The 12,810-nt window shown below is 39.1% G+C and overlaps 1 protein-coding gene across 5 annotated transcripts in view; it reads left to right on the top strand.

The window, feature by feature from the left end:
• LOC127411778 (stromal membrane-associated protein 1-like) overlaps positions 1-12,810 on the top strand; it is a 167,175-nt gene that overhangs the window by 60,663 nt on the left and 93,702 nt on the right. For 2 of the 5 annotated variants that reach the window (XM_051647531.1, XM_051647535.1), the window contains exons 5-6: positions 2,349-2,420; positions 6,497-6,577. In XM_051647531.1, the coding sequence (XP_051503491.1) occupies positions 2,349-2,420; positions 6,497-6,577 (153 nt within the window). The remainder of the gene's footprint in view (positions 1-2,348; positions 2,421-6,496; positions 6,578-12,810) is intronic. The other 3 variants (XM_051647532.1, XM_051647534.1, XM_051647533.1) reach the window with 3 other exon arrangements.

Raw genomic sequence — 12,810 nt, forward strand, 5'->3', positions numbered from 1 at the left:
CCGTTAACGGGAGAGTTTTGCGGCTATCGCCAGGATAGAAAAATGCTTGACATTGGTTATTCATTCTTACAGATGGTATCAGTTTATTAGTTCATTTTTGTAAACTGTTGTATAAACAGGATAATTTGAGAGTCACATCTGTTAGTAAAAACTATTGTCAATCCCAAACACTGACTGTGTGAGCATAATATGTTCAGACTTCAGAAAATGTCATATAGTAATGACATATCTGTATCCTTTTTGAGCGGTTTGGCTCTGCATTGTAGGTACAGCAAACATCTGGAGCAGCCATTATTTTATTTTATTTTTGTTATTTTTATAATATCTCCCAATTTGGAATGCCCAATTCCCAATGTGCTCTAAGTCCTCGTGGTCGTGTAGTGATTTGCCTCAGTCCGGGTGGCGGAGGACGAATCCCAGTTGCCTCTGCATCTGAGATCGTCAACCTGCGCATCTTATCACGTGGCTTGTTGGGCACGTTGCCACGGAGACATAGCACGTGTGGAGGCTTCACGCCATCCACCACGGCAACCACGCTCAACTCATCATGCGCCCCACCGAGAACGAACCACATTATAGTGACCACGAGGAGGTTACCCCATGTGACTCTACCCTCGCTAGCAACCGGGCCAATTTGGTTGCTTAGGAGACCTGGCTGGAGTCACTCAGCACGCCCTGGGATTCGAACTAGCGAACTCCAGGGGTGTTAGCCACTGAGCTACCCAGGCCCCCTGCCAGAGGTTTATTTTAAATTGTCTAAAAATTGTCTACAGCTACATGTGTTATTGAATGCACATGCCTGTCTTTGCAAGTTTATGCATATACAGTGCAAGCTGATAATACAAGACATTAGTATTCATGCTGAGAACACATTTAGAATTTTTTCTGGAAGAAATACAGTGTTGCACCTTTTAGGGAACTATTCTACACAACACCAACTAACAGTCATAAAACAGTTCACAGAATCAGAGAGGATTGTATTTTCAGCCTGTAGTATTTCTGATCCTATTATCAACACAAAACTTAATACTAATTAAACCACTTTTTGTCTGGTTTAGTCATATCACAAAGGATGCCCTTCCACACCATATTATACAATTCTTAATGGTACTGAAAAAGCAATCCATATTATTGAACTTGGCTGGGCTTTTTATCTACGTATATGTAAACGTATCTGAGCAAGCTTTTTAAACATCACCGTCTGATTGATGCAATTATTTGCAGTGGCTACACTTGTGAGTTAATTGTATTGATTTTAGGCAATCTTGGCCATGCAGAAGGATTGACGTACTCCGACTGCAGATTCTGCAGATGGTCTCACATTATGGAGTCTTGAGCATCTGGAAGAGTCTGCTATTTATACCCACAAACTCTTTGATGATGGATGTGCCTGCTGATTGTGCAGTTAGACCAGGATATTTGGGCTCTATATTTGATTTAAGTATTTGTGCAACCAGGTAAAGCAGGGGTATAAGACTTTTTAATGGCAGGGACCCTCAAATATGATCATCTTCTTGCAAAGACAGTATTTGTTTAGGTTACAAACTGGTAATTACAAGGGTATTATGCTATAAATGTGGTTTATGAGGACATTTCTAGTGTCCCCATAATTCAGATGGCTTAAAAACATACTAAACAATTTTTTTTTTAAATATAAAAATGCAGAGCATTTTTTGTGAGGGTTAGGTTTAGGGGGGTAGGGTTAGGGGATAGAATCTATAGTTTGTACAGTATAAAAATCATTATGTCTATGGAGAGTCATCATAAGGATAGCCGCACCAATGTATGTGTTTGTGTGTTTGCGTGTTTGTGTGTGGGCAGGTTTAAGTGGTTTACGAGGACTTTATTTTAGGTTACAGACTGATAATTACAAGGGTATTATGCTATAAATGTGGTTTATGAGGACATTTCTAGTGTCTCCATAATTTAAATCGCTTAAAAAAACATACTAAACGATGTTATATTGAAAATGTAAAAATGCAGAAAGTTTTTTGTGAGGGTTAGGTTTAGAGGATAGAATCTATAGTTTGTACTGTATAAAAATCATTGTGTCTATGGAGTCCTCATAATGATAGCTGCACCAACATGAGTGTGTGTGTGTATGTGAAAGAGAGAGACAGAGAATGTATCTGTATAAATTTTGCTTTTTCCAGTTTCCCGGAGGCTGAATAATTAATCAGTGTGTGGAGCAATCAATGCAGCCTATTAATTCTGATGTCTCCTTCTGCTTGCTCTTTTTCTCCATATCCCTCTTTATCTCTATCTCATTCTCTTTCAATTGCTCTCTTTTACTCTGCTTTTCTTCTAATACTCTCTTGTCTTCTCTTTCTCCTCCTTCAACCCTGCAGAAGTCCTCTGATGCTGCTTTGCCCTCAGTATCGTCTCCCTCTTCTCAAGCAGCTGAGAAAAGCAAACTGGAGGTACTGTATCGTTGTGTTTCTCTGTGTGCTGTGCTCATCTGTGATGTTTGCTGCTCTGGGTGCTTTGCTAAGTAATTGTAGTCTCTTTGGCTGCATGCCAGTTTGCTTGATTTCCATCCTTAATCGTATGAAAGTTTAGAATTAGTGCATCCAAAATAATAGTACATATGTTATACTCTTTCCAGTAAATTTTGCATTCATGAAAGTGTCTCTCCTTGGATTTTGTTCTTGCTAATATTGTCCACAATATTTTAAATATAATAGAATAATAGTAAAGTCATCAAAACGATGCAGTAACATGAGAAGTTATGTTGCTACCAAAAGTAATGAAAACTTTAACATATCCAACCTTTGCCTAGATTACAGTTCTACACATTCAGGACATTTTCTCAAAAAACTTTATGGGATGCCCCCTGGGATGCTTTTTAAAAAGTTCCCATGTGTTCTGCCCAGTTGTTGGCCACTTTTCCTTAAGTATCCTGTCCAACACATTTACATAAAAAAAAAAAAAAAAAAAAAATATATATATATATATATATATATATATATATATATATATATATATATACACTGTTTTTATTTTGTCAAGAAATAGTCTACAAAGCATAAAACGTTGTTTGTTTCTGCACTGATTTTGTTGGAAAATCTGCTGAATTCTGCGGAATGGTATTAAACATTGTAAAATAACTTTAACTGAGTTGAAAGTTCTACAGTCTCAATGGCTGATGAAAGACTTATCAAATATTGATAAAGACTTATCAACATAGTTCAACGGTTTGGTGTTTCCCAAAACCATAGTTCTAACAAACATTTGCAAACAGCATCGCAAAGTTATGTGGTTGGAACTACAGCTCTTCACCTGTGAAGCATAGTTTCTTGTTTATGTTTTCTGAGTGATATCTGCCAAGTTTTTTTTTTTTTTTTTTTTTTTTCAGCATTAATGATGGTATTTTGAAACATACACTATATTGCCAAAAGTATTCACTCACCCATCCAAATAATTGAATTCAGGTGTTCCAATCACTTCCATGGCCACAGGTGTATTAAATGAAGCACCTAGGCATGCAGACTGCTTCTACAAACATTTGTGAAAGAATGGGCCGCTCTCAGGAGCTCAGTGAATTCCAGCGTGGTACTGTGATAGGATGCCACCTGTGCAACAAGTCCAGTCGTGAAATTTCCTCGCTACTAAATATTCCACAGTCAACTGTCAGTGGTATTATAACAAAGTGGAAGCGATTGGGAATGACAGCAACTCAGCCACGAAGTGGTAGGCCACGTAAAATGACAGAGCGGGGTCAGCGGATGCTGAGGTGCATAGTGCGCAGAGGTCGCCAACTTTCTGCAGAGTCAATCGCTACAGACCTCCAAAGTTCATGTGGCCTTCAGATTAGCTCAAGAACAGTGCGTAGAGAGCTTCATGGAATGGGTTTCCATGGCCGAGCAGCTGCATCCAAGCCATACATCACCAAGTGCAATGCAAAGCATCGGATGCAGTGGTGTAAAGCATGCCGCCACTGGACTCTAGAGCAGTGGAGACGCGTTCTCTGGAGTGACGAATCACGCTTCTCCATCTGGCAATCTGATGGACGAGTCTGGGTTTGGCGGTTGCCAGGAAAACGGTACTTGTCTGACTGCATTGTGCCAACTGTGAAGTTTGGTGGAGGGGGGATTATGGTGTGGGGTTGTTTTTCAGGAGCTGGGCTTGGCCCCTTAGTTCCAGTGAAAGGAACTCTGAATGCTTCAGCATACCAAGAGATTTTGGACAATTCCATGCTCCCAACTTTGTGGGAACAGTTTGGGGATGGCCCCTTCCTGTTCCAACATGACTGCGCACCAGTGCACAAAGCAAGGTCCATAAAGACATGGATGAGCGAGTTTGGTGTGGAAGAACTTGACTGGCCTGCACAGAGTCCTGACCTCAACCCGACAGAGCACCTTTGGGATGAATTAGAGAGAAGACTGCGAGCCAGGCCTTCTCATCCAACATCAGTGTCTGACTTCACAAATGCGCTTCTGGAAGAATGGTCAAAAATTCCCATAAACACACTCCTAAACCTTGTGGAAAGACTTCCCAGAAGAGTTGAAGCTGTTATAGCTGCAAAGGGTGGGCCGATGTCATATTAAACCCTATGGATTAAGAATGGGATGTCACTTAAATTCATATGCGTCAAAAGGCAGATGAGCGAATACTTTTGGCAATATAGTGTATTTTCTGCCGCCTCGAAAAGCATTTGAAGATTTGTGGCACATTTTCAGTCATGTGTCTTTAGCACAAGACTTGTATGCTGTATGATAAGTGGACTTGGATAATGCTCTTGAACAAAATAAGCAACATGTGGACAACAATAAATGAATCACCCTCAACCAAGCCTATTTTATATCAAAACTAACATTTTTTTTTTTTAATTTCTCTTCAGATTAATTGTGCTGCTCCATAAATTTTCAATGAAAAGAAATCCCTTTTTTTTTTATTGTCATACAATTTTTCCTTAAGGGAAGCCTTTAGTCCAGTTGTACTTTACCATGCAGTGCTCCACCCCCTGCGTTGAACCAACGTAGTTCAAACAACAGATGTGCTGATTTGCAAACATAGTCATGATTCATGACTATTTCCCTTAACTATCTAGTTAGTTTCTTCAGTGATACATGTACTAAGGTGGTAAAGCAGTGAGCTACATTGTATGGGAAGACACACCCCTGACTGGTGAAACACCATAGCCATGCTGTTAACCAGCACAACTTGTCTTAGTTAAGCTAGTTAAGAAGCCTGGTGGGGACACCAGTATCCCATGCTGGGGACCAGTGTCCAAAGCACAACATATGCTTGTATTTAAACTTCGTGTTGCCATCTTTCCAAATAGATAATCTATTTGTAAAATGGAGTGTGTAAAGCAGATATAATTGCAACAAACAACAACCAGTCAGTCTTATGACAGGTTTGGCAGCAGATGATAAAACTAGCCCTTAAGAACACTAATTTAAGCCGAACAAAGAAAAAAGAAGAGGCAGCCTATAGAAATCACACTGAAGTCTTCACATTCATTCTTGAAAACTGCCGTTTTTTTTTTTTTTTTGAGTGTGTTTGTGTGGAGTCTGTTGCCTCTGTGCTTTGCTGTGCAAAGGAATCGATAGCACAGCTATGTCAGCATGCAGAGAGGAAATAAAATAATCGATGTGCCCATGAAGAGCTCCATACAGCTGGTCCACACCTCTCCTCCAGGTCTATGCTCCATTTGTATCGTCTGCTCGTAATCATAGTGCCAGTCAGACACCACCATTGCTGCCGAAAACCCCCTCTGATCCCTCACTCCCACACCTGAACTGGCCTCTCACTCGGCGTTTTTGCGGAAGGAATTGATTTATCCTGAGATAAAAGAAGGGCCGATGGCTTGATATCAAGGCCAAAGTTTATGATGGATTTTTTAGCATTGTGGCAGTAATGGAATCCTGATATGGTTCATTTCGTTGTAAAACCCTTCACAAATGGTTTACACTATATCTTGCATGACTAAAAAGAGTGTGTTTTATACTGTGGTATTCATATTTAAAGCTGAAGTGTGTTATTTTTTTCAAAGTTAAGGCAACTTATCGCAGCTCAATATAAAGAGACAACCTAGAAGGAAGGCCTTTAAAGGTTTATTTCCCTGAAAAGTGTAAACACTGTGGCATTTTCAAAACATTGCATGATGTGAAAATTAGTTTGAGCATCCCAGCCAGCCTGACAGAGCAACATTGGCTCAAGCATTAGCATGAGTTTGGGGTGGGACTATCATTTTATCTGATCAGTGGCACAATATTTTTGCGATTTTGTTTGGTGACGCTAGTGGCATAAAAATTAAACACTTGATTTTACCTTAAAGCTTTCAAGGCCACAAGATAAAACTGTAAGCCTTGTGCCCTAAAGACACTTTATATATGTAACTAACTGAACCTTTATACTCAAGTAATTGAGTGCTTTGGTTGATTGTGCATGTCTAATGTGTTTGTATGTCTGTTGACACCTGTCCTGCCTGGTTGCCGTTTGTTCTGACAGTATTTTCTGTAACATTTTCTGTTCCCACAATCTGACACAGAAGGAGAGAGAGAAGAAAAAGGAGGAGAAGAAGAGGGAAAAGGACACAGATAAAGGGAACAAGCCAGCAGCATTTGAGAAGGTAATCAACCTTATTACTCACAGAATAGCACTGAAGCCATTACCCCTTGTAGTGAGAGCTTACATAATAAAGTAAATGAATCTTAAATTAATCATAACAAAATAAATTCATATTACATCAATATTTCGTGAGCAATTATGTATTTCTTTGAAAAGTAATCGTGCTCCACATTGGAATCCTAGATCAAAGACAGAAACCGTAGTATAAAATGATATACTCCCCAGCAATACTGTCATTGTCAATATAGTTGCCACTGTTCCATCTTTCAATATACATTTCTTTGCAAAGCCTGAATCATAATGGTTCTCAATAGAATCCTTAGAAAAAATGTGCCAGACAAAACATATAATTCCACATTGGATATAGTTAAGGTTCTCCAGGTTCCTTGCTTCCCTTTTGGCTACAGAGACCTTTCATAACCACACACACATTCACATTTCCCCTCCCCTGAAGCACAGTTTGGGGTCATCTCGGATCACGACACAGAAAATAAGCACAGAGAGAAAAATGGCAATTGTTTGTATGAGAGTAAAGAGTGTGTGAGACATTAGGGAATGTGTATTATTGTCATCTGTCTGTCAGAGTGCACAATGGCGGTATTTAATTGACAGGAAGAATGATGAGGATTGGTGGCCTTGAGTGAAAGTGGAGAAAGAGTCACGGAGAGAGCAGAGTCTTTGCTGTGCCTTGTCTTCATCATTGTTTCAATCTCTTTCTCTGTTATTCTTGAACTTCCTCTCTGTATTGCTCCTTATCCTTCATGCTCTGTTGTCCCACAATGTTGTCATCTCTTTCTCAACTGTGTGTGTGTGTCTGTTTGTGTATTGTTTCAACTGAGGGTCACGGAGGAGAAGAATGAAAAAATTGTTGGCCTTTGGAAGTCCAGCAGCAATCTCTCCCAGTTTTATGCTCCACTGAGTCAGGAATATTCACTGTCTCTGTAGGTCCTGTAAAACAACAAAGTGTTAAAGGAGAAAGAGTTAGAGCTGCACGGGCACCTCCTTATCTTGAGCAGTCTCACTCCATTTCCTAAGAGACAGGGATGAGATGAAGGGTGAAGAGTGAGAGATGAAGGAATGTGGGGGGAGATCTTGACAGGGCAGTACAACACCTTTGTACTTTTGAGGCTGCTTCCTTTGGCCATACGTGACAGCTCATGTATTCTCCTCTACACACACACAGATAGAGAGTAAGTCCTGGCCACAGGAGACACACATTCTCTCTCTCTCTTACTCTCCGTCCTTCAATTTTGTTATTTTTACCAGTTATTACAGTACTTCACACTGCCAATTTCATTGTTAACCTGCTTTTGTCTTGCATCAAATGGACCGATAAACACACCACACACAATCAGGTGAGGAAATTGGGCACGGAAAGATGACAATACACCCTCAGTTTCATTCTGTTGTGTTTTTGTCTAGCTCATGATCAAGTTGCAGTGTGTAATTACAATGTTAAAACACTTTCTCCTATGCCAACTTAAAATTGTGGATGGAAAACTGCAGTATAGCCTTATGGAGCCCTGTCAACCATATCGGTTGATAATGGCTTTTTTTTTCTTTTTTTTTTCTATTGTCAAATACTTTAGTTAATTTTGTGTAAATCATAGACTCTTTACTAGGGCTGCACAATTAATAGAAAAAATAGTAAGTTTAGATAACAATTACAGCTGCCGCAAATAACTAATCATGAAATGGTTCCTGTAGCACAACTGGTAGAGCATTGCGCTAGCAACGCAAAGATCATGGGTTTGATTCCTAACACACAAACTGATACAATGTATACCTTGAATGCACTGTAAGTTATTTTGGATAAAAGTGTCTGCCAAATGCATACATGTCAATGTAAAAGTGTCAATTACAGAATTCTGTTAGGATTAGGTCTACATTTTCTATTTACAATGTTTTTTTTTTTTTGTGTGTGTTTTTTTTTTTCATTATTATTATTATTATTAACCTTTAACCAGGAAAGGCTCTTGAAATTAATAATCTCTTTTTCAAGAGCATCCTGGCCAAGATAGGCAGCAGCAAGTCATTTCACAGTTACAAACAGACAACATAAAACAAATAAAAAGTCAGAAAATACAATCAAAAACCTAACAACACTAGTTAAAACATTGACAGGACAAAGAATCAGTCTCAAAATCTTTCATCAATAACTTAAAAACACTTAGTGGGACAAGTTTTTCCATTTTTAGGCTACCTTGTAAGGCATTCCAAGCCGATGGAGCAGAGTACATAAAAGCCCTTTTGCCAAGATTAGTTCTAGCACTAGGGACAGTTAGTAAAATAAGGTCCTGTGACCGAAGTGAATAACAGCTACTTTTAAAAATAATAAAAGTCGGGAGAAACCCCAGAATGGCTTTATAGATAAAAAAATGCCAGTGACTGAGCCTACGGGTGCCTAGAGAAGGCCAGCCAACCCTTTCAGTTTTGCAGTTTAGAATAAATCTCAGTGCTCCATGGTAAAGGGTGTCAATTGATTTCAAACACTGGGCAGAATAATTAATATATAAAATATCGCCATAGTCCAGCATAGGCAAAAAGGTGGCTAAAATCCCAAGATATTTATATGAAGTAACAGAATCCGTTGCATCACCTTGAAAAGTAGTAATTGGTGGAAGCTTCTGGGGCCTTTGCTTTAGAAAATGCCATTAGTTTGGTTTTGTCAGTGTTAAGTACAAGCTTCAACTGAGACAGAGAAGTTTGAACAGAATTAAAAGCAGTTTGAAAGTAAAAGTTCCTCAAAAGCTTTTACCAGAGGCGAATACACGGCAGTAAATAATGGTGTCATCAGCATAAAAATGAATATTTGCATTTTGCATATTTTTATCAAGATTGTTTATATAAATTGTAAATAAAAGGGAACCGAGTACAGAGCCTTGAGGCACACCGTTACAGACAACCATTTTGTCAGATGAAAGCCCAGAAACGAATCAAATAACTTACCAGAAGATATGAAGTGCTTATTAAAACAATTCAGCATTTCGGTTTTGTCATATACAGCAACTAAGTCTTTCATTATACATGCTGGTAACTTATTGTATTGCCTGAAATAGACTTAATAGCCTTCCAAAACTTTCTGGGGTCATTCAGACTTTTTGTAGTGATAGACCAAAAATATTCAGACTTAGCCTTCCTGAGAAGAGAAGGACACTTATTTCGAAGTTGCCTAAAGAGAAGCCAGTCAGTATTAGAACATGATTTCCTTGCTTTAGCCCATGCCAGATTGCGCTCTTGAATAAGACAGGACAGCTCAGAAGAGAACCATGGTTTATTTTGGTCTTTAACTCGGAACTTGCGGAAAGGGGCATTTTTGTTCATAATCTGTAAGAAGCTATCCTGAAAAAAATTCCAGCCAGTTTCCACATCAGGAATAAGCTCAATCCTGTTCCATTTAAACTAAAATAAGTCATGTAAAAAAGCCTGCTCATTAAAATTCTTTAGATTTCTCTTGTGAATAAAACGCGATTTTGTCTTAGGGACTTTAGCATTTCTAACAGCAACAACAGCACAATGGTCACTTAAATCATTACAGAATACACCAACAGCAGAGAACTTATGCAGCACATTAGTCAATATCAAATCAATTAGAGTAGATTTCTCTGGACATTTGGGTGAATTAATGAGATAAGATTCATAGAATCACAATACATTTTATAATTCTCAGAGGCTGGTTTTAACCAACACCAGTTAAGATCCCCAATCAAAATAATTTCAGTGTAAAGAAGTTTAGACATCAGGTGCATGAAAGAAGAAAGTGCATCACTGAGGTCTGAGGGGGGTCTATAACAGCCAACCACCATTATAGAGAATCCTTTAGAAACTTCAAGATTCAAAGCTAGAAATTCTAACTGTTTACAGATGGATTCAGATATAACCACACTAGCAAGAAATGTACACTTCACATAAATAGCCACACCACCACCCTTCTTAACCCTGTCCGTGCGATACACATTGTAACCATTTATACATATATCCTTATCAAGAACAGACTTACTAAGCCAAGTTTCAGACAACACAATAACATCAGCATTTGTTGTTTTAGCCCAGATCCTAATTCCATCTTTTTTAGACAGCAGACTTCGCACATTTAGGTGAAAAATCCCAAGACCAGTTCTAGATTTAAAATCAGAAGGCGTTTGAAGACACTGCAAACCAGGGCCTGGGTTAGGTTGCACATTTCCAGATATCAACAACAGTAACTTAATTAGGCACCTCGATTTCACAACATTGCATGACGATGCATTTTTTTTTTAGAACGCATGCTGCATGCAAGTTCAACCAGGGAGTTCCTTGACAATACAAAACAGTCATATAGAACCATAAGGCTTGGGTGACAAGAAATGTTTATAATATTCATATCCTGACACAATTGCATAGGTACATGAGCCAATGGACCTAGCAATAAAAAACAAGTTCCCGAAGGCGGAATGTCTACCGCAGGGGAGAGTACAACAATCGTTTTCGCCTGGGTCCACCAAAGTCAGTATGCAGAATAGCACCACAAGCACTGTCATCTCCTCCGAGGGAATCGAAATGAATTTAAGAATCCGTTTGTATGGAGGCGGAGGTTCAGTGAAGTGGACAGGCATTAGGGAGATATTGAAGAGCCGTTTACAGCCAGATAGTCAGGTAGACAGGAAAACATAGCAGTTCAGATCCGAACACTCCGCGAAGGGAACTGGGGATTCATCCCAGGCCAGCCAGGGAGGGGTTGTTCCAGAACAGTCCAGGGAAAGTTTGACTCCAGTACAGTCCAGGTTAAGTGTTCAGTCCATGTAAAGTGATTTTCCGGTTCCGCTGGAAAATGGAGGCTCGAAAAAGTGCAATAAAATACTCATGGATGAAGTGAGTTTTATTTTACAACAGCAAAAACAAAAGGTTTGCTACACAAGATCGAATGTATAGATTTCAAACATTAATAAGTGGATTAAAAAAACACTGTAATAACATTTACAACGCACTTATCACCGAACACTTCACAGACAGACAATTTGACAAGCTTGAGAGTACTTCAGTCTTAAAGGCTGCTGAAGATGTTATAAAATTAGCTAATAAAATATTTAATAAACACACAAGGGGCATGTATGGAAATGTATGAATAATGCGTGTCCCAACTCTACGGAAATCGGAATTTTTCTGCGAAAATCTATTGCCGCAGGTCCTGTTTGGCTATTAGATACAGTCCTAAAGAGTTATTTAAGTGTAGTGTGATGAGTGTTTTATGTCTCACAGGAACACAGTTTGCAGCTTGTTTTTTGATGTGTAGCCTTAATAATTATGACGTGCAGTTGCCCTAAACAAGTTTATGTATTTGCTTTTAATCTAAATTAATTACCGCGATGAAAATATCAAGGGAAATAATAAAAATTTTGAATCGGCCACCAGGCTCTGTAGATTTCGATATTGGTCATTGAAAAAACCCATAGAATATGTCGACCACTAGGTAAGCCTCTTGTAGGTTGACTTCGAAGAGCATAAACACTGTGGCTCTGTGGTGATATCAAATCATTGCTCTGCATGTTTGAAAGGTCTGACATGAGCTTCTGGTTCAACCAATGGCGTGAGTTTGGGGTGGTAAGAAACCTGTTTGAAATTCCTTTTCCATTTGTTGTTGTTAGTTGTGCAGAAATTACACATTTAATCTTTAAGAGTAGATTGATTGATTGATTGATTGATTGTCATTGCTTTTACAATGAAATGTCAAGTAGCATCATCTCCTCCAAATAGCTCACACAAAGTGCCTACACCTATAGAAAAATGCACAGAATAATAAGTGCCCTAAAAAACATGTATTTGCATGCTGGGACATTACACAATGTGGCAGGACATACAAAAAGACAGATAGCATCTCTGTCTGCCATTTTTTTTTCTCTCCATTGAGTGGAAGCATAATTCCACAGCTGGCAATGTATCAGTGCTTAATTTGGTCATCCAGCATGGCTGAATGAGATGCCACACGCATCTCTTAAAGCACCCCAGCAGGGAATGGCGGTGTCCGGGCCATAGCATCTGATGCATATTTTCCCCCTCGACATCCTTCATTTGTCTGTCGGTGTGAGTTAATCTCCATACATATTTCCTTTGCCATCAAAGGCGCGTGATGCCTTATGTTAAAATCAGCCAAGCGAGGACCTTACAGTGATATTTATAGCCTCTCCTTAACCACAATATGTATGTGTGTGAAACAGACTGTTGCTTCTGTCATGCCCCAGACTGACCTCTGCTGAT

Source organism: Myxocyprinus asiaticus, chromosome 21 (assembly GCF_019703515.2).
Source record: "Myxocyprinus asiaticus isolate MX2 ecotype Aquarium Trade chromosome 21, UBuf_Myxa_2, whole genome shotgun sequence".
Classification (NCBI taxonomy): domain Eukaryota; kingdom Metazoa; phylum Chordata; class Actinopteri; order Cypriniformes; family Catostomidae; genus Myxocyprinus; species Myxocyprinus asiaticus.